The sequence below is a fragment of the Vanacampus margaritifer genome, chromosome 1 (assembly GCF_051991255.1).
Source record: "Vanacampus margaritifer isolate UIUO_Vmar chromosome 1, RoL_Vmar_1.0, whole genome shotgun sequence".
Lineage (NCBI taxonomy): Eukaryota > Metazoa > Chordata > Actinopteri > Syngnathiformes > Syngnathidae > Vanacampus > Vanacampus margaritifer.
In genome coordinates, this window is record NC_135432.1 from 67,035,505 (window position 1) to 67,056,444 (window position 20,940).

General features: G+C 43.4%; 2 protein-coding genes across 2 annotated transcripts in view; both read right to left on the bottom strand.

The window, feature by feature from the left end:
* Nucleotides 1–2,005, bottom strand: part of atrn (attractin) — a 48,803-nt gene extending 46,798 nt beyond the window's left edge. Inside the window, exon 1 of the mRNA XM_077563605.1 lies at nt 1,506–2,005. Within this exon, the coding sequence (XP_077419731.1) occupies nt 1,506–1,774 (269 nt within the window). The 5' untranslated portion in view covers nt 1,775–2,005. The remainder of the gene's footprint in view (nt 1–1,505) is intronic.
* Nucleotides 2,006–5,131: 3,126 nt separating this feature from the next.
* Nucleotides 5,132–20,940, bottom strand: part of eif2ak3 (eukaryotic translation initiation factor 2-alpha kinase 3) — a 32,264-nt gene continuing 16,455 nt past the window's right edge. Inside the window, exons 3-18 of the mRNA XM_077563619.1 lie at nt 15,591–15,785; nt 15,106–15,236; nt 14,154–14,415; nt 13,918–14,083; nt 13,098–13,223; nt 12,899–13,021; nt 12,593–12,819; nt 12,333–12,442; nt 11,006–11,128; nt 10,791–10,940; nt 10,128–10,710; nt 9,542–9,715; nt 8,437–8,610; nt 8,237–8,338; nt 6,911–6,973; nt 5,132–5,810 (exon numbers count right to left, since the gene is read on the bottom strand). Of these exons, the coding sequence (XP_077419745.1) occupies nt 5,613–5,810; nt 6,911–6,973; nt 8,237–8,338; nt 8,437–8,610; nt 9,542–9,715; nt 10,128–10,710; nt 10,791–10,940; nt 11,006–11,128; nt 12,333–12,442; nt 12,593–12,819; nt 12,899–13,021; nt 13,098–13,223; nt 13,918–14,083; nt 14,154–14,415; nt 15,106–15,236; nt 15,591–15,785 (2,907 nt within the window). The 3' untranslated portion in view covers nt 5,132–5,612. The remainder of the gene's footprint in view (nt 5,811–6,910; nt 6,974–8,236; nt 8,339–8,436; nt 8,611–9,541; nt 9,716–10,127; nt 10,711–10,790; nt 10,941–11,005; nt 11,129–12,332; nt 12,443–12,592; nt 12,820–12,898; nt 13,022–13,097; nt 13,224–13,917; nt 14,084–14,153; nt 14,416–15,105; nt 15,237–15,590; nt 15,786–20,940) is intronic.

The window sequence follows — 20,940 nt, forward strand, 5'->3', positions numbered from 1 at the left end:
TTTTTTTCTTTTACACTTCAGCTTCCTTGTTGTCTTTTATGTTTATGTCGTCGAGGCGAGGCAAGTTTATTTGTAGAGCGCAATTCATAGACAAGGCGATTCAAAGTGCTTCACAGCTACATAAAAATACGGGACGGCAAATTAAATAATTCCATAAACCATTCAACCAAAGTCTGTTTGTTATGGTGCTGATCTTTACATTAGCATACATTTCAAAGAGAGATGTGGGAAGATGTTACTTAGATTGTGCCGGGCCTTTTGATGAACCCTAACCCTTGAGTGATGTAAAATTGGACCTTGTTGGCAAAATAATTCACTCACCAACTAGTACGCTTTGGTACGGAACACATTTTCTGGTACTCTGGTATTGCGTTACCAAGCACGGCTAGAACTGGACCTTTCTGCCTTGTACTACGTCACCATGCAATGATGTCAGGATTCGCCGTTCTGGTTTGGGACCAAACCATTAGAAATGCAGTCGCCGAAAAGCTAACCTCCATTTCAGAACGTTTTGTTTCCCCTTGCCAACAACTTGCCAGAGTCTGCGGGGACAAGCCAACGTTGCTTCCCTCCAGGAAACAAAAAGTCCCTCAAGGGGCCTGACGCTCCCAGCGTGGCTCCGAAGCCAACGCGGAGTCTACCAAACAAACAAATGGCGTCATTGCAACGCCACAACAACGCTTTAGCTACAAATGATGGAACTAAATGAAGTGTTTGCCCTTGAAAGTCGTTCAAATTAACACAACAAAAATACTACGAAAAAGTATTTACCTGCTCATTTGAGTACAACACAAGAAGGTACTTTTGTGTTGAATTTTGACAATATTAAAAAAATTTTTAAAGCATCTGTTAACGTTATTGCCAAGCAAGGAATCTTGTTAGCCACATTCCTGTTAATCTGTCAGTTATCGATGACTGACGAGCACACATTTTTGTGTAGATTTTTTTTTTTTAAAAGAAAGAAAAATCTAAAAAATGAGAAACAATTTACTGAAATTTTTTTTGCTTTCTGATGGAAAAGTTAATTTTCTAAGAATGTTTTTACATTAGAAGAAAAAAAAAATTCTAAGGGGGGGAAAGCACACTTTTTTTTTTTTTTTATAAATAGGCAACGTTTTTTGCAAAAAAAAAAGAAGGCCACGGTTTAATGAAGGCTGCTTTAACAGAACAACTTTCAACATCTCAAATGCCAGAACTGTCCTGTCAAGAATAAGCCAATTAATTGATGGGCATAAAAACGCAATCTTACGAGAATAAAGACGTTTGTTTTTTTTAAGAATTGTTTTCTATTTTCATTGAACTATTATTAGAATGCAGCAAATGTTACGTTTAGGTGATTCAGGTGATAAGATGGCGCCGCCATGTTGCTCAGGTGAGCCCAGCCGCGCGTAAATTCCTTCTGTGTAGACTCGCGCAGGTACATAGCGGGTCAGCCTAGCGGCTCGCAGCCGCAGGGTCTCGAACTCGCGTCTCCGCCGTTGCCAGGTGCTCGCGGAGCTCCGTACCTGAATCTTCCTCCGCAGTGCTGGCACTGGTCCCCGACCCAGCCGGGGGAGCACACGCAGCCGCCCGTCGCTGCGTTGCACTCGCCGTTCACGCACGGCTTGTCGCACTCCTTCGCCGCCGCCGCCGGCGCCGTCGCAGCAGCCGCCGAGCCTACGGGAAGCCCCGCCGCCGCCACGAGCGCCACGAGCAGCCCGGCGGCCGCCCAGCTCCGGCCTCCTGGGCCGGCCAGCGAGCAGGCCCGCCGCCGAAGCCGCGTCGTCCCCGACATTTGTCTCGCTCAAAGATGGCTGCTCGAGCCCCCAGACGCTCCGCTAGCTTTGCGGTGGGCGCCGTTTGAACGCCGCCGTCGGGGTAGTGGAGCGGGAAGGCGTCGGTCGTGGTCGCGGAGGTGACGAGGGGAAGGTTAGCGTTCCATCGCGGGCTCCATGTTACATGTTGGGACTGTTTTGTGTTTACCAGCTCGCCGCACCGCCGCCGAGCCGCATATTGACGTCCAGAAGTGACGTCATGGCGGCGGAAGTTCGTAAGAGTGGAGGAGGTGGGAGGGCGGAGACAGAGAAGGGGGCCCCGGCGGTGAGGAGGGGGGGCTGCGACACGCGCACACCTGAGAGCTTTGCAGCTCAACACTCTTTTATTTCTATCACAATGAAGTTGTAAAATTGTCACAAAAATGACATTTTTCTTTAATATATCACGATAAAAAAAAGTTGCAATTTGCACAGAAAAAAAACATAATTTTCCAAAAATTAATCAATAGAACAAAACATACATAATGGAATATGGTAAGTTGGAAGAAAAAAAACATAATAGAAGTTGTTTTTGCTAGAATAAAGTCATAACTTTATGACAAGTTGGAATTACACTAATTTGTACTCTTATGATAAAAGTCATAATTTCTAAAAATAATAATTGAAAAAATCAAATTTTCTGATCTAAAAAAAGTAGAGAGTTTACAAGAATAAAATTGTGATTATTGGGAGGTCATAATTTCCATACAAAAACAAAATTGTTTTTAAGCAAAAGTTGTCATCTTGGAGAGAGTAAAATTGTAATGTTGCAAAAGGCCTCATTTTCTGAGAAAAAGTCATTTCAATAATGATGGTATGTGTTATGAGGACTTGTTATATTTTGTCATTTTCAAACGAGAAAACCGTTGCAATTTTATCATCATTTTTTGGTAATGTTTGAATTTTTTGCCGTCGGGCCGAAAGCTCTTTTTGTCCAAATTTGGTCATGTTCGTATTTTTACACAAATGGATGCTAATGGTCAGTGCCCAGGCTGAAAGTAGCTTGAATGCAGATCTCGTAAGTCCGGTGGCCACTCCAACGGTCTTGAGTCATCTTCCAACTCCGCCTCTTCCTCACCGCACGAGCGGGTGGCAGCTTCATGCACATTATTGCGACAGCAGGATATAAAATACAAACAAATGTGCTTTTTTTTTTTTTTATGCGAAGCAAAGCACGACAAGTTATCTTTTCTTTTTCAACAGTTTTATTAAAGTCAGACTTGTAAGAAGTCATATTCTCTTGTTAATAAACGCCAACCCCAAACGGATTGATCAACAGCATGGAACATAAATAAAAAGCTAAATCAACATATTTACAATTCTGTGTGGACAGAAAAGAACGTGTGCCTTTTCACCCCGAGGAACATTTTTTTTTTTTTTAAGCAAAGTAGCACCAAGCTACTTGTGGCTTCACATTTTCTTTTTTTTTTTGTCCTTCTCTGTCAGAGCCAAACAAAAGGCAGCGAAACCTCCGCAAACAAAAGAGGAACAATCAATGACTTGACGACGATGATGATGATGATGTGGTGATTGTCCGCAACGTTGTGCGCGTGCGTGCCTGACTCACTTTAGAAAAACTGTGCGCAAGAACCCAGCGCATGAACGTCACTTGGCTCCCAAAAACGCAACAACAAGAATAAAAAAAAATGCTCTTATCCCCGAAACGTTAGAAAATGTCAATCATGGGAGACTCAGCACTTGGATCACGTGACCGACGTCAGGTCCAGGATTTCTGCGGGCCGGGTGTTCGGCGGCGACTCATTTGGCCCGCGCTCAAAACCGCAAATATTACAAACAGAATTACAAAAATTAAATCATACAATTAAGAGAACAACTTTGGACTATTCAGAGGAAAAAATATTTTTTTTCCCCTCAAGGAAGGAAGTCATAAAATGAGAGTAAAAAGTAATAAATCCCCCCCGCCCCCCCAAAAAAAGGCAGGTAATTAAATCTTATTACATTCTATAAGGAATAAAGTTGGAATTAAAAAAATAGAGGTGGGTTTAATTTTACGCAACTTTAGTGGGGCAAGTTATTATTTTTCGAGAACCACATTTACATTTTAGGGGAAAAAGTTGGAAGTCTTCCTAGAAAAGTCAGAATTTTCTGACAGTTAAATCAGAAAAGTTCTACTTTCCAAAGAATAACGTGACAAGCAAAAGTCATAATTTTACGAGAATAAACCTGTAAAATTGAGAAGAAAAAATATATAATTTTCCGAAAAATACGTTTTTCTTTCCCCAGAAGAAATTCCTATGCAAAAAAGTCCGAATCTTACACACACACAAAAAGTTCACATTTTCAGAGAGAGAAAAAAAATCGTAGAAAAGTTTAGATTTTCCCGGAGTCAAGTCGTAATTATGCGAGAATACTCAAACTGGAATGAACTTTAGAATCTTACAGGAAAAAAATATAGAAAAATTCAAAATTTGGGGAAATAGTCGTAAAATTCTAACTTTTCATCATCAACATTTTTTTTAATTATCTATTCTGATTATTATAGTCTTCATTTCAGTGTGTGTCCAAATACTTCTTCATACTTGGGGGCCATATCCACATGTACAAGGCTAAACAATAACAATAATAATGGCACTTGGAGCAGTTTTTAAAAGAGAGAGAGAGAAAAAAAAAGCTATTGCAGGTTGTCATGTACATGCCAAAGCACTAGGGGGCACTGTAGGACTTAAACGCCAGGCCATTTTGTTATGAACGAAATAGGGGAAAAAACAGTTTAAGGACAAAACTACCCCCCCCCCCCCAAAAAAAAAAAAATTAGCAGCCTTCTTGTGGCCACGGATCACAAAACTGCAGCGAGAAGCGAGCGGTCGCCACCCTCCAGAGGTCAAGCTTCCATTCCAAACATTCCAAGAAGCCCCTTTTCCTGCCGACTGCTATCATCTTATTTACAAATTTCCTTCAAAGCGCAACGTGGCCTTGCGTACGCCCAAAAACAAACAAGGCCCAAAGAAGTCTTTCACACTGAGCTGCTCGCTGCCAAAACAACCGTCGGGGACAAAAATTGTCGGAAATTTGGCAGAATAAACTTGGAATACGGGAAATAGGGTCAAAATTTCCAAGAAAAAAGCTCAAATAAGTGAAGGGGAAAATTTTCATAGAAACATTTTTTGTATGAATGGAGAAAATGCAGTAATAATTCATTGAAATTATATTAAGACGTTTACTTTGGAAAAAATATGACAAAAAGAAGTAGAAAATTTCCCAAAAAGACGACTTGTTTTTGTTTCAAACATTGCGTTGCTTTCATCGTAGCGGCCACAAAATAAAAAAAAAATAAAAACAACCAAACACAAAAAAACGGGTTTGATATTGAATCAAAGTAAATGAAATCTTGTTTATTGAATTTGCTGCGGTTTTTAAAAAAAAAATTAAAAAAAATCAAATATAGTACAACAAAAGCAGCAATGCTAGGCTAACGATTTGGAGGTAGGTCAACATGTGAGGCAGCACCGATACCAGCTCAGCGTGAAAGTAGAAGTAGTAGTCGTCAAAGAACTGGCTTGGGCCATTCGTTTAGTCAAAAGGCAATTCAGACCCCCCCCCCCCACCATTTTGCAAACAAAATATGAAAAAAGAGTTTATAGTTTTGTTTTTTTTGGTTTCCAAATCAGGCATGTGGCTGAAGGCCTCTCCTCGTGGTTGTCATACCTGAGGTGTAGCGCGTGCGTGAGCGTCAAACCACGATGTCGGGACTGAAACGGGACAGGACGAAAAAAAGAAGAAAAAAAAAAAAGTTCCAAGGAGCACTTGGCTGAATTCAGTAGCAGTATTGTCAAAAAAAAAAAAAGTGTTTTTCCCGCGTCAGGTGGCGCAGGGCTGTCGCGAGGTCCGTCCCCCGCCGCCGCCCGTCGACGAGGTGCTGTACGTGCGCGAGCGCTGTCGCACGGCGGCCTGCCGGCACGGAAGCTCCAAGTCCTGGAAGAGCGGCAGGCTGGTGATGTCCTCCGCCTCGGGACGCTCGCCGGGGATGAGCGACAGCATGCTAAGCACCATGCTCAGCTAGCGCACACACACAAAATATGCCAGTGATAAAAATGCACTCAAATAGAATAAGAAATAAATTCTACTAGTAAGAGAATAAAGTTGGAATCTTAAGGTCACAATCTGGGGGTTGGGGGGCAGGGGGGGTGCTGTAATACTCTCAGCTAAGACACAGACCAATAGCATGTGATCAGGTGATACGCTAATGCTAATGCTACAAATAAAATAGTAAGTAGTAATATTTTACAGTTCTGCTAAAACACACACAAACAGAACATGGTCAGGCTAACGCTAATTGTTAAAATAGAATATTCAACAGTAACAATATGACCGCAATGCCACGTAATATGATGAGAATAAAGATTTAGGTAAAAAATGCACAGCTAAAACAAACCAATAAACTAAACGAGCCATGCTAACGCTAATGCTACTCTCAATTCAACTCCTTTATTTTATCAAGCACTTTAAAAACAAAACTACTACTGTAATAAAAATAGATTATTAGAATAAAAATTCCAAGAGTGCAATATTAGGAGACGAAAGTTGTAAATTTACAAGGGAAAAAAGTTGCAGTATGTTGAGCTAAAACACAAACAGCATGTGGTCAGGCGCTAATGCTAATGATCAAAATAAAATAATAAATAGCAACAAGATGACTGTAATGTCGTGATGGAATATTAGGAGAATAAAGTTGAAACTTTACAGGGGAAAAAAGTTGGAATGGGCTCAGCTAAAACAAATAGCATGCTCTCAGGAGCTATGCTAATGCTAATGCCAATTCTGATGCCGGCACTAAAAATGGATTAATTAAATAATAATACAAATTATTATGAAAGGATAATATTAGGAGACCTAAGTTGTAATTTTACAGGAAAAAACTGACAATTTCAGACAAGGCTGAAAAAAGATATAATAATTAAATAATAAATTAAAGTTGTGTATCGAGAATTTTTTTTTAAATATTGTATTTTAAAGGGGGGGGACAAAAATTTAATTTAATGGAAAGAAGTCTTAATATTCCTCCCAACATTGAACAATTTTTCCTTTTAAATTGAATTATTTTCTTGTTTCAGTGTGAAGCAAAAAGGAACAGTAGATGGCAGCAGAGGGCCACTGACCTCATGGAAGTTGTTTTTGGAGAAAGATTCTGGGAAGCGCAGTGATCGGACCTCCATCAATGTCTGCAGGAAGACATGACAACTCGTGTCAACGCCATCACACAAGAAATGCAACAAGACACAGAAAAAAAGTGTTTTTTTTGTCAAAGAAAACACGTGAAAGTGTCAAATGATGCAGACAAGAGTCACATGTGCTGACTCAACGTGTGTGTGTGACGCAATAATCAATGAGGTCAACTTTTGAGTTAAGTGGTATTCTTCTGACTATGCTAAAACATTGCAAGGCGAATGGAGTGAGGTTCCCCATGTGGGTGAAGTTAGAGCAACAGTCAATCCAGTCAATTTGGATGCCGTGTGAGTGAATGCTTTCGTCTTTTAAACTTTGCTAAAAAAAGGGTAAAACGTGAATGAGTGGGTTCCCCAGGCAACTGAATTTAGCGCAGCAGTACATCCAAAAATAGACTCAAGTATGACCATCCTGTGTGGATTTTTCCTTTAATGGTTAAAAAAAGGGGTGCAAAGTGAGTGGAATATGGTAAAAAAAAAAAAAAAGAAGAAGAAGAAAAACTGGTTTAATCGTTAATAAGTGAATGGAATGAGGTTCCTTAAACTGGTCAAATTAGCGCAGCACTTCTGAAAAATCAAGTTGACTATTGTTATCTTGTGAGTGGATTTTTTCATCTTCCATGGTTAACTCTTTGACTGCCAGAAGTTTTCAGAAAAGGGATGCCGTGGGTGCCAGCCGATTTTAAGCATTTTGACTGATCTTTCAAGGTCCACAGAAAATGATGTGTTTGGACTATGGAAACACACATACTACCAAAAAAAGATTGGACTCTCATCTTTCATCAGAAAAAAAAAGTTTGTTTCTACCTTATTCCGTTTTTCAGTAATCCACAATAGAAAATGGTTAGTTTCACCTCTGTTTTGAAACAAACGTCTTTTAACGTCTTTGGCACTCCTCCATAGGATTTTACTAAACGTTATTTAACGTTTTTGGCAGTCAAAGAGTTAAAAAAAAGAGAGCGGAATGAGGTTCCTGAAGCGGTCGAAGTTAGCATCACAGTACTGAATAATCAAAGTGATTTTGCTACAGAGTGAGTGCATTATTTTATACTCTGACTAAACAGATACAAAGTGAATGGAGTGAGGTTCCTCAGCGATGGGAGTTATGCAACACTATATCTTAATGACATTGTCAATTTTGTTAGCTTGCACGCTGATGTTATCCTCGTGACTATACTGAAGACTGCTACAAAATGAACGGAATGAGGTTCCTTGGGCAGGTTAAGTTAGCGCAACATATTTTTTCTTAACCACACTCACCCTCACTCTTTCCATCTGCGTCCTAAACGGGTAGAGTAACTCAAATAGGATCAGGCCCAGTGAGTAAATGTCCACTTTGTGCGAGTACGACTGTCCGGAAAGCTGCCAGGAGAAAGAAAAAAACAAAATAGAATTAAAGAGTAGAAACTAGAAAGTCATGTTGAAAGCACAATTTTTTTTTTTTTCCAGCGGTGACTCACCTGCTCAGGGCTCATGTAGAGCTTGGTTCCCACCTGACCCGTGTGTCGCGTGAGAAGCGGCGCCGGCGTGAGGGCACACTGCTCGCGCTCGTCCTCCTCGTGCTCCATGGCCGTCACCAGGCCCAGGTCGCCCACCTTCACCACGTCGTCCACCGTGAAGAAGATGTTGGACGGCTGAGGGACGCAAAAAAACAGAAAATGCTGTTAAGTGAATGGAGTGAGGTTCCCCCCAGTTGGGTGAGATTAGCACAACACTAGATCACCCAAACTCAACCTCAATTTTATTTAGTATTTTTTATTTTATGAATAGGATTTAAAAAAATAAATTGTATGTAATGAATGGAGTGAGGTTCCCCAAGCAGGTGAAGTTAGCACACTCGAAAATCTGTAGATTGTGTTGCGTTGGGAGTATGTTTTCAACTTTTGATGATCCTCTCACTTCGTGAGTGGATATTTTCACATTATAAAACCGTTGGTGTAAAATGAATGGAGTTGGGTTCCTTGAGCGGTCATAGTTAAATATACATTTCAAAAGTCCTGCAAATTTGTGTTCAATGTTTTCTTTTTCGACTATTCTAAAACTGGTGAAGAGTGAATGGAGTGTGGCTCCCTAGGCGGGTGAAATTAGCGCCACTCGATGCCTGACAAATCCTGTCCATTTTGTTACCTTGTGAGGATGTTTTGGTCTTCTATGTTAACACAATTGATGTAAAGTAGACTTATGTTCCCCAGGCTTGATGAATACTGTCCATTTTGAAGCTTGCGAGTGGATGTTTTCATCTTCCGCTATGCTAAAACTGGTAGAACGCGAATGGAGTAAAAGGTTCCCTGGGGCAGATTACGCAAGCACAACCTTAAATCTGAAAAACGTGCCAATTCTGTTGCCTTGAAAGCGAATGTTTTCATCCTGACTTCAAAAACTCTTACAGGTGAATGGAGTGAGGTTCCACAGGCCGATAAGTTAGCGTGTCAACGGAACTAGCTTTCGTATGTTTACAATATTTGTCTACAAAAATCTGTATTTCCATTTTCACATTTGGCTGGTGCGTTTGCATGTCTTCTGTTTAGCTTTGAGCCTCGGGTTCCACGTCTTTTGCGTGTTTACCTTGAGGTCCCTGTGCATGAGGCCCTTGCTGTGCAGGAAGTCGACGGCTTCGGCGATCTGGAGGAAAATGTCCAGACACTGGTTGTGCTCCCTCTGCTCGGGGAGGCAACGCTGGGCCATCCAGTCCTTCAGGTTCTCCTTGCGGCACAGCTGCATTTGGATGTACAGGTACACCTGCGCGCGGAACCCGAAACAATGAGCGCACTGTCGCCGGTCTGTCTACGACATGTACGTCAAATTGAAACTGGACACAAAAATTTAACCACACGTTGAACCAAAATGGCAGATTTCTTGTGTTTTCCGGCGTGGCGTCGTGTCTACTCATGATGGACTCATCTACCAAATTTCAAATTGGCTTTGGAGACTTTTTTTTTTCCTTCCAATTCTAGAGGGTGCTGTTGAGCCAAAATGGCCACTCCCGGTCTTCTTAAACATGATTTCATGATTCTTTTTGAAAGACATGTCCACCAAATTTCATGTTGCCAAGTGAAGCAGGACTCGGACTGAAGCAAACGGAAGAAAATGTGTTGCCTTTTTGACGCAGGAAAAGCAGATCAGTAACAACAAAGACAGCAAAATGTCAAACCTTGGGAGAAGCTTGTACTCGTTGGCTGGCGGGAGTGACGGGCAGCGCCAACGCGAGCGAGTTGGGCCGAGGCGGCGAGGAAGAGGCGGGCCGGCTGTTCTCGGGCTGTCGTGAGCGCGACGAAGACCAAGTGGCCTTCCCGACGCTGGACGGGTCCGGACGGGTGGAGCCGGAGGCCGAGTCGTCGTCCGCGTCCTCCGCGTCCACCGCGTCCACCCCGGCGTCACGGTCGCATCCCGAGTCCTCAAAGACGATGTCGAAGGAGGACGAGGTGCAGTCGCTGGGCCGGTGCGGCAGGCACAGGTCGAACGAGTCGGGCGTGTCCGTGCGGTCCGGCTCGGCCAGGCTGTCCGGTTCCGACCCGAGGCTGTTGTGGCCCAAAAGCGGGTGGATCGACGCGTCGCCATTGAGGCCCGAGCCGGCGGCGGTGTACGTTGGCGGGTGATGATGATCGCACCCGTTCACCATCGGGCCCGCGGCGCCGCCGCCCGAGGCGCTACGTGGCGACACAGAGTTGGACACGGGCACTTTGACGGACAGCGCCTCCATGTGGTCCACGAAGCTCATCGGCGACTCGGTGGCACTGCAAGACACAAATCCGTCAGCTGGATCCACAGCAGCCGTTGGGCTCAACTCGGGTCCGGGCCCCGGCGTCGGCCTCACCTGGCGTCCTGCAGCCACCTGTGGTCCATCTTCTCCTGCCACCCCTCGGGGGGGCTCTCCTGCCAGGCGTTGAAGTAGCGGATGATGCCGGGATGCTCCAGCTTGGCCAGCGCCTTCACCTCCCGCATCACCTTCTCGCGCGCCACCTCTCTGTGGCGACAAACAAGGTCAGGGCCGCGTTGGCGCCGGAGGAGCCGCGGCGCCGGAGACGTCACCTGTTGGGCAGTCGGATCCTCTTGATGGCGTAGTTGCAGTCGTCCACTTTGTTGCGCGCTTCGAAGACAACGCCGAAGCCGCCGCGGCCCAAACACTGCACCGGCTCAAAGTCCGTCAGGTACCTGGAGGGAAGCACGCACGCAATTTGAAATTGAAAAATGGCTCCAAACAATCACTCCGTTATTAAAATGGTCGTCGATTAATTTGATCATCGATGAATTTTGACAGCTCTATTTGCTTTTTAGTATCAGCAATTCTAATTCAATGCCGTTTTTAAGGCAACATAAAACTAATTTAGTTGCTTACAATATTGAATTGTAATTAATTGCCTTATTTCCATAGTTAAGACCTGATCAAATTAATTGCACGTTGCATCAGTTGTAAATGTATTTGTTTCAAGTTGGTCATACTCGTGTTAATTAACATAACATTGGACAAATACAAATGTGGTGGGATCTTTTAGTTCATAAATAAAATAATTTTATAGTAAGACAGTAAGTCAACTAGTGGACTTTTTATGGAAAATAAAGCATGAACAATTTTTTATTTATTTTTTTTTTTTTACAACAATTGTATTTAAACTCTTATTGCAGGGATGTGATTTGACCAAAGTGAAATTATCTGAAAATTTAGCCGGGGGTCTGGGGGCCACCCAGCTAGGTCCAGGGCAGTGCCCTGGTGGGGGGACACGGGGGCGAAGCCCCCCGGAGCTCATGGGTTTCCCGTGTTTTTAAGTACTTTCAATGCACTCACTTGACAAAGAAATAGACATAAATTTTCAATGTATATTGAACTATCCCATATAAAATGGCAGTTTTAGTCAACTCAAAATCAGTCACATTCAAAAACATTGGACTGCCTTTGCTTTTAAAAACTATCACTGAGAATATCATCATATCTAACTAATGTGATTACTACGTTAACACATAAATAATGTTGAAGAGTTCAAATTTCATGAACAAATAATTGTATCATGACCAAATGAAAAGTAACTCATATTAGAGCATACCACAAATGTCTTTGTTATAGCAGAAGATGTTATCTGTCGGAGTCATGTGCATACACAATGAACTACTACTAAAAAAAAAAAATAAAAAATAAAAATAGTTTTTTTTTTTGGGGGGGGAGATAAAAAAAAGCGGAATTCCGCGAATTAGCGGAAAAATCACATCCCTGTTATTGCCTTCCGACATCGCATTTCATTTTTAATGCCAATTTTCAATGATTCGATTTTCAAAACGCCGATTAATCTAATGAATTCGATTGATTGCCCAGCCTTAACCCCTCGTAAGCGTCTATTTGTAGCAATCAACGCTAAAGCCGCACCTGGACACATATTTGCTGGAGCGCGTCTCCTCGGAGTCCGGCTCTTTGGAGTCCACCACCTCAAGGTCGGTCTTGTCGGTCTGGCACTGCGTCTCCGACTCTTTACGTTGCTTTGTAAGGAGGCGGAAAAACATCGAGCACGGTCAGCCGTCATAAAATTAACATTTTCAGTTGTCAAGTCGGATTGCTTCATTTGGTCCAAAGGGTCGTCATGCAGGAATCGTGCGTGCCGGTCGGGGTCGGGGTCGGGGGGGTCTTACCCTTACGCCGACCGAGGCCGACGGGTGGAAGAACTTGCGCACGACGTAGGTGGTGGCGGCGATGCAGAAGACGATCGTGCCCAGGATCTCCTTCCACCAGGGCAGGAGCAGAACCGGGTCTTTGTTCCTGCTGCGCTCAGGCTGCGACCCGCTTCTTTTGATCACGCTCACCGCGCTGTCCCGCTTCTCGCGGTAGCGCTTGCTGAAGGGGAAGTAGTAGCCGTTGTCTACGGGGGGAAAGAGACGGACGGTCAGATGGCGAAGGGACGGACGGACGGACGGACGGACGGACGGACGGGGTCTCACCGTAAGGATACTGCAGGATGGACAAGGCGCCGTTGCTGTACTCGTCGTGGGAGAACTTGTCGTTGTTCAGACACTTGTCAAACTCGTCCGAGCCGACCAAGGCCGGGGTTCGAGACGGCGAATCTGCGGAAGGAGAGCGCCGCTGGTTGAGGCGTTGCCGTCATCCCGGCTTGCCGTACGCGCCGGCCGCTCAACTCACGGATGAGGGGCTTCCATTTGACGGTGGGGAGCGGGATGATGTCCTTCTCCGACCCGATGCCTTTGGACGGGAACTTTTCCGTGATCCTCACGGAGGACTGGAGGTAGAGTTGTCCCTGGAACATCCCTTCGAGGGGGCACACGACGGAACCGTGAATCCACAAAATCTACTAACAAATTCACCGATTCTGCTTTTCTGTTAAAGGATCTTTGTGCACTTTTTTTTTTTTTTTACTCGCGACTGCCACCTCTGGCCCAAAGCGGAACTGCAGCATCCGTGTCAGAAAAGCCACAGTTGACAAACAAAGACATGACTTCAAATGAGGTCAGAAAAACTCCCCAAAGAAAGTGTGAAGTGTGCGCGTCCGAACAAGCAACTAAGGCCTACTAAGCATTTTTTAAATTTATTTATGGATTGAAAGTGCTGTGCAATTTACCCAAATTATATTACAATTTCAATTATTACACTCCATAATTACAAAATCGGCAAAATCATAAACAAAAACAAAAGATTATTAATACAAATTTTGAGCGGTTTAAATGTATATATTTGCACCTTTTTAAAATTTTTAAATAACTCATTTAATAATTCTTGTTTGGTCCAAAAAGAACTTGCATAATTATAGTGTTTCAAAGAAATGTATTTGTCTTTATATTTGTTACATGTATAAACATTTTCTTGTTTTGAAGCAAAAAACAAATGATTGTCCTAATCGTGATTTCACTTATTACCAAAAGAACCGCGTTGAATATTTTCGGTCTTGCTTTTCGGACTTTGGTAAGGAGTTGCGATGTGGGCGTCGGCACAGGTGCGGCCGTACCCAAGTAAACGCTGGACGCCGAAGCGTCTTTGGATGCGTGCGGATTGCCGTCGTCGTCGTCCTCGTCCGTTTCCGACTGGTTGCTGTAGGCCGTGTCGTCAAACAGGCTAATGGGGGTGACCTTGCCGCCGCCCACCAGCCAGGCCGAGGCGATGGGGGTGCAGAACTGCAACCAGACCGGTCGTTTAGTGGCCTCGAACCATAGCGGACGGGGGAAAGACGTTTCCCAAGGTCACCTGATGCTCCCAGACCAGCCGGCCGTCGGGCTCGGTGCTGAAGGCCATCACCTTCCAGTCGGGGACCGACACCTTGATGACCAGGTCCAGGTTGTGCTTCTTCTTGTTGTCCGCCTGCTCTTTGGACTCCTCCGTGATGATGGTCGGAGGCGCCCCCCGCCACCAGGAGTCGCCGTTGGCCACCCCTCCCTCCAGGAAGTTGATGGCCGACTGCGCCTCTGGGAGGAGTTTCAGCTCAAAGTTTCCCACGCTGAAGTTCCATCTGAGAGCAAAGAAGAAGACGCCGTCACCGTTGCGTGCAAAAAAGAAGGCTACAAAAGGAGTTTTTTTTTTTCTTTTCGGACTGATGATATTCACTGGCAGCCATTTTCGCTGAAGCAACCCCCTTCGCTCCAGGCTGTTTTACTGGATTTGGGCTGATTTTGCAAGGCCCACAGAATATTGTGTTCTATTGCTATAAAAACATGGAAGCTACCAAAAGAAACATTCGAGTCTCATCTTTCATCAGGAAATATTTCTGTTTCCGTTTTGCTGCAATTAGCATTAGAATGCAGTTTCATCAATATTCACATTCCTGTTGAAAACACCGTCAAAAAGAGCGTGTTTTTTAACATGGCCCTGGCTGATCTCTTATACTCTGCTGCCACCTGCTGGCCATTTATTTGTAGTAAATACCATTGCTTTAAGCCACTTCAGAAGCTGCATCGAAACAAACATTAAAAAAACATTTTTGGGAATGAAAGTAGTAAAAAACGTGTTTCCATGTTTTTGGGTTAGAATGAGTTAATTAACCTTTCATTCTTTAACATGATTCGCCGATGGGTCAACTCGTCACAGTGTAGCACCAAACACTGGCAAGGAAGACTTGCCCAATTTCACTTTTACTTTTTTTTTTTTTTTGCCTACCGGCTAACCGATACCTTGAAATAAGAACCTGGAAAATACTACGCACTTTTCCACTCCTGAGCGGGGCCTGATGGCTCGGACGGTCTTCTGGGTCCTCTGAAGCAGGAGCACGTCTTCGCCCTCCGTTTCCTCGGACCCCCAGCGGCTGCAGCCCACCGCCGAGCAGATGTAGCGCAGCTAAAGCGGAGGAGGACGACGACGACAACGCCGTTTCGGTTAAACAGGCGTACCCGTTATTTCGCTCCGTTTAAGCATTTCCCCGCCAAAGTCCTCATTATTGTATATATATATATATATATATATATATATATATATATATATATATTATTGATTTTTTATAAGGAAACCAACAAAATAACAAAAATAAATAAAAATACGAAAATAAAATAAAAGTAAAACTACTAAAAAATCTATAAAAAAAAACAATTCTAAAAATCTAAACTAACACACTCTACAACCCAAAAAAGTCTAAAAAATAAACTAAAAACTACCAGCGTGCGTTTCCTCTTTCTCTCCCGACCCAAAAGGTACCTTGCCGCTGTACGCGCCCAGGCCGTAGGTGGTGAGCGACTTGCCGCCGACCAGGACGGTGTCCTCCCCAATGCGGTAGGACGACTCCAGCAGGGACTCCACGCTGAAAGGCACCGCCTCCATGCTCTCGCGGTCGCGGTTCCACTGGAACAGGGCGCCGTCCAGAGACGGGATCACCATCTTGCTGCCGAACACCTGAAATGGACGCCGACAAAGAAAATGTTGGCCTGGTAACAAGTTACTAACTTTATCTTAGTTTCAAGATAGCAGGTAGCCTGTAAAATCAGGCCTTCAAAATAAAAGCATACCAGTCAAATAAAACCGCTGACACGGCAGAAACAAAATCCAGAAGACCTCAGAAATGGAGGGCCAGTTATGTGTAGCTGTTGCAACTAAAAGGGTAACTTGTCATCTCAGTTACTTTTTTTTTCCAAGTAATGAGTAACTAAATTATTTTTCTTGCTTCTTTCTTCTGCCGTACAGCTGAGCAAATTGCTCTTCATTACGTTAGCGTTTAGCGGCAATTAGCGGTGAAATGGTTTAACCGATGAGCCGTGAGCACATTTCAAAGGTTTAGCGTCACCGTTTTACGTAGCAATTACCATTAGCACCCTATTTAGCATCTCCAAGACGCCGCTGCTACGTCGCTGGCTCCTCTTTGCATTCCGGGGACTAGCGAGTCATCAGCGATAGCGTCAATAGCTAACGCAATAAAGTTGGCGGGTGTTGATTTGCTCCCACTTTGTTTGAAATTTGGATTCATCTTCGGTTTAGCACGCGAGCGTCTTCTTTTCACTCGCTAATGAAGATCATGTTTTGAAGGCGTGCTTTTATACTGTAGCTGACTCCGCTAAAAAAACGTGCATTGTAGCTGCTAATTATCCGCTTAATTGTTACCGTGATCAACAAACGACACTTTTGCTCTATTTTGTGACGCTTTGTGGTTTGTTTTGGATCGTGCGAGTGTGAAAATGTGTTTTGGTTGCTGCTTATTATACTATTCTAAAACGTCCATTATTTTATATTCCAATTGCACTATTTTGAATTTGATTTCTTTGTTCATTTTAATTGTCTTGTTTACTCTTTTGACCTATTGTACAAAAGTGTGTGTGTGTGTGTGTGTGTGTGTTAGGCAAGCCAGGATGACATCATTGCTAAAAAACTGACCCCAATCCTGGCAGATCAACAGCTTATAAGGGATTGTACGTACAAGACTAATTTGGTCACACCGTCTGAATATTCCCAGTCATTACAGAGCTTTTTTTTCTTTCTTTTTTTTCTCCTTCCCAAGCCAGACTCGAGCGTGCCGGTTTAGGACAGCTGCCAGATTGCCAACGGCGAGCGAGAGCGGAAGATTTATGGTGGCTTGAAAGTGGCAGACGGCTGATTTAGTGGCCGGCGGGCAGAGGTGATGTCATCTCTTCAAGATGATGAGATTGAGTGAGCTAATGAAGAGGGTGCTAACAACGCAGAGTGCTGGACGAAAATGTTAGCTAGCACGCGGGGGGTGGGGGGGGTCATCTTGCCACCGACTCTAATCCTCGTCTGTGATCCGACGCAACGCCCGCTTGACCCGCTTGATCCGCTCTCATCGATTGACTGGTCCGGCCTGTTCATCAGGGATGCTTTTGATTTCGTGTTTAAATGCAAAAACAGTAGAATAGGGAGTGGAACCCGAGGCTCAGAGTTAAACATCCTTACACAGATGTCAACGAGTCAGATCTAATCATTCAAAGGAATGAAAAATGGCTAGCGACAAGTTATTGACACACTTTCTTCTTGGCCGAGAATAACAACACTCCGTTCACTTTTTTTTTACGCTTCACAGTTAGCATTATTGATTTTTGGAAAGAGGAAATGAGCACATTTGCACACTCCGTTCCCTTTAGAAGTGTTTTTTAGCGCTTCCATGTTGCTGGAACTATGTAAGAATATTCATATCGCGGCCATTTTGGGGTCTGAGAAACCGCGTTTTGCATTTCGGTATTGAATTGCTAACTACAGTCTCCATTCACTTTCTACCAGATTTTAGCATTGAAATTAGCACGAGATGAACTATTTGGATTTCTGAGGCTCAGAGCTGAAAGTCTTCATATGAATCTATTTGTATGCTAACTTCACTGGCCTGTGGAGCCACATTCCCTTTAGAACTATTTTTTTTTATAGCATTTAATGTTGTTGGAACTACGATAGCATATTTCAATCGCTTGCCATTTTGATGTCTGAGGCTCAGCGCTTTTCACGTAAAGGCATTTACATGCAAACTTTATTGGCCTAAGGAACCTCACTCCAGTAACTTTCTACCAGTTCTAAGCATTAAAATTAGCATTAAACATTGTTGGAAAAAGTACATCTTTCCTTCCTACTTTGAGTTCTGAGGCTTTCACATTCATTTATTGGAACACTTGCCTGCGGAACCTCACTCACTTCGCTTTAAAAGTCTTTTTCGCGTTCTGTTGTTGGAACTGCGGCAGAATATAATTCTTGCCGTTTTGATGCTCAGTGCTTCACCTAAATTTATTTACATGCAAACTTTTAGTGGTCTCGGGAATCTCCCTACGGTCACTTTCTGCCAGTTTTTAAGCACGAAAATTAGCATTCGATATTGTTGGAATGAAGGACGTCTTTGCTCCCCATTTGGATTTATGAAACTCAAGAGCTAAATGTTTTTAGACTAAAATAAACAAGTCTAAAATGATCCTGGCAGAGGGATTCAATTATTGATGTGCTAATTTCTCTGGTTGCGGAACCTCACTCCATTCCCTTTGAATATATATATATATATTTTTTTTATTATATTTTTTTTTTACCATTCTCTAATGTTGGAACTGAAAGAATCTACGGTAAGAATAATCCGGTTATTTCCTTCCTATTGGGACGTCGACGGCTCAGAGCTCATTTTCTTGGGACCGTTGCCAAAAGTGCAAAATTAAATAAATAACCTGAACCAAATAAACAACTGGAAGGAAATTGGAGCAAGTGGGGAGGAAAATGTAGTTTGTGCTAAAAATATCTGCGGCCCGCCGGAAGACGAATGACTTGCCGGACGCTCGTCCATCAACGCTGCCTGATTCGTTGTGTGTGCGTCGTCTCCTAAGTGATGACATCATCCCTGGGCCGAAGCATTACCTCACCATCCTAATCACGCGCGCGCTCACGCACACACGCCTTCATCCCTTTACACTCGGCAGAATGACTCACTCAGCTTTGATTGACAACCTCGACCTGACCTTTCAACACGCACACACGCGCACACACACACACAACACACACACACGCACACACACGCTTCTCTTTCTGCAGACAAAGCGGTTTTGTGTTTGTCGGTCTAAAAAAGAGCAATAAAAATAAAAAGGCGAGAATGGGCGCACTGCGGGGGGGCGCAGCAGGTGACTGGCTGCCTCCTCCCGCGGCGCGTCGGGGGGCCAGCCAATGGCGCGGCGGCAGAGCCCTCCCCGACGAGACCCTAATCACCGAGCAGACTGTCTGCGCGCACGCGGAAGACACGCCGACGTACGTAACCGCGTTCCGTGGCCACGCCACATTCACAGAATTAGGACTTTAAAAAGCAACAACGCACGTTTAAAAACAAACATGCATACAAATGCGTCATGACAAATTCATCACATTCATTGATGAGGGGAAGATTTTCCTTTTTTAATGCTAACAGGTGAAAACTGAGCACGCAGCAACGGCAAATGCTAGACGCTAACTCAACAAGCTAGCAATGATAGCAAACTGTTGTTTGTTGCTTGCAAAGCGTTACGGTACATTTGTTGTTCATTTGTCACATTTCCGCCTGCATTATTTGTTGGACGCATCGTTTGGTCTTTGATCGCCCCCCTTCTCATCAAACCGTTTATTGCAAATGTCAAAACACCCTCCTGGTCCTTAAATGATAATGTGAGGATTTGGAACGCGATTTCTCGGAGGCTTTAATCCTCGCAAGGATGATTTTAGTAATCTCAGCAACATTCAACTCAAGACCTCGTTCCTTCTTGGCAGTACAAAACACACACGCAGTTGCGATTCTCTAATTGAACTCGATTGCCGCCGACAAGTTTTTTTCAACAAATCCATCCAAGGATGTTTAAGTTAAAATTTCAAATTGTCAACCGCATTTTCTGGGGAATGTAATTAAGGTTAATTAATGAATATTAAAAAATATATATATTAACTCTTTGACTGCCAAAAACGTTAAATAACGTTTAGTAAAATCCTATGGAGGAGTGCCAAAGACGTTAAAAGACGTTTGTTTCAAAACAGAGGTGAAACTAACCATTTTCTATTGTTGATTACTGAAAAACGGAATAAGGTAGAAACAAACTTTTTTTTCTGATGAAAGATGAGAGTCCAATCTTTCATTTGGTAGTATGTGTGTTTCCATAGTCCAAACACAACATTTTCTATGGACCTTGAAAGATCAGTCAAAATGCTTAAAATCGGCTGGCACCCACGGCATCCCTTTTCTGAAAACGTCTGGCAGTCAAAGAGCTAATAATATAATTATAATATAATAAATAAAATAAAACAAATGGTTACAGTTGGGGAAATTTTGATCTGAAAAACAAATTTTTGTTATATTCTCAAACACAATTATTTTTTTTTTCTTTGATTGTAATGTTTTTGTGATCGCGGGAAACCAAAATGGAAATCATGACTACATATCTCTTCAAAAACTGCGCCATCTACTGGCAGCTGTCAGTCATTAGAGTGGTTTTGCAAACCTGAATTTCCCGTTGAGAAACTTACTTGTCGAATGTATTCATCTTAAGACGGTTAACAAATAAAAAACATCCACAGTAGTGAAGGACTTAAAACGCGTCACAAAAAATGGTGGGAGCGGATTCGTGTTTTTTTTGTCGTTTTGGTGCAAAACAAGCCGTGGATGACGTACGATTCCGAGCAAAAGTTGCCGTTGAAGGTGACATTGGCGTGGAGATGTAAAAGCAAGTTCGCGCCGCACGCCGCTGCGAGCTTCCTTCAGGGGTTTTGACACTTTTTGTCCCCCGAGGACCGTGCGCACGCGCACACGCACACGCACACACAAGACTTGACTTTTTACATCTAAAAAAGAAAAAGAAAAGAAAAAAACAGCTTTAGTCTGAAGCTTTACTTCTAAATTTAGAACGGCAGACTTGGCGAGGGGCGCTCGCTGACATATTTCTGTTTTCCTACCCAAGTGTCACGTTGGAACAAAAGAACCGATCCTTATGATGTCAGACTGCGTTTTGCTAACTGTGGTGGTAGGTGAGCTAAAAGGGGCGGGGCTAGACACAGTGCTGAAGGCTGATTGGTGGACAGACCACTTGAAGAAATAAAAAATAAACATTTGCTCGAAGCCCTAACG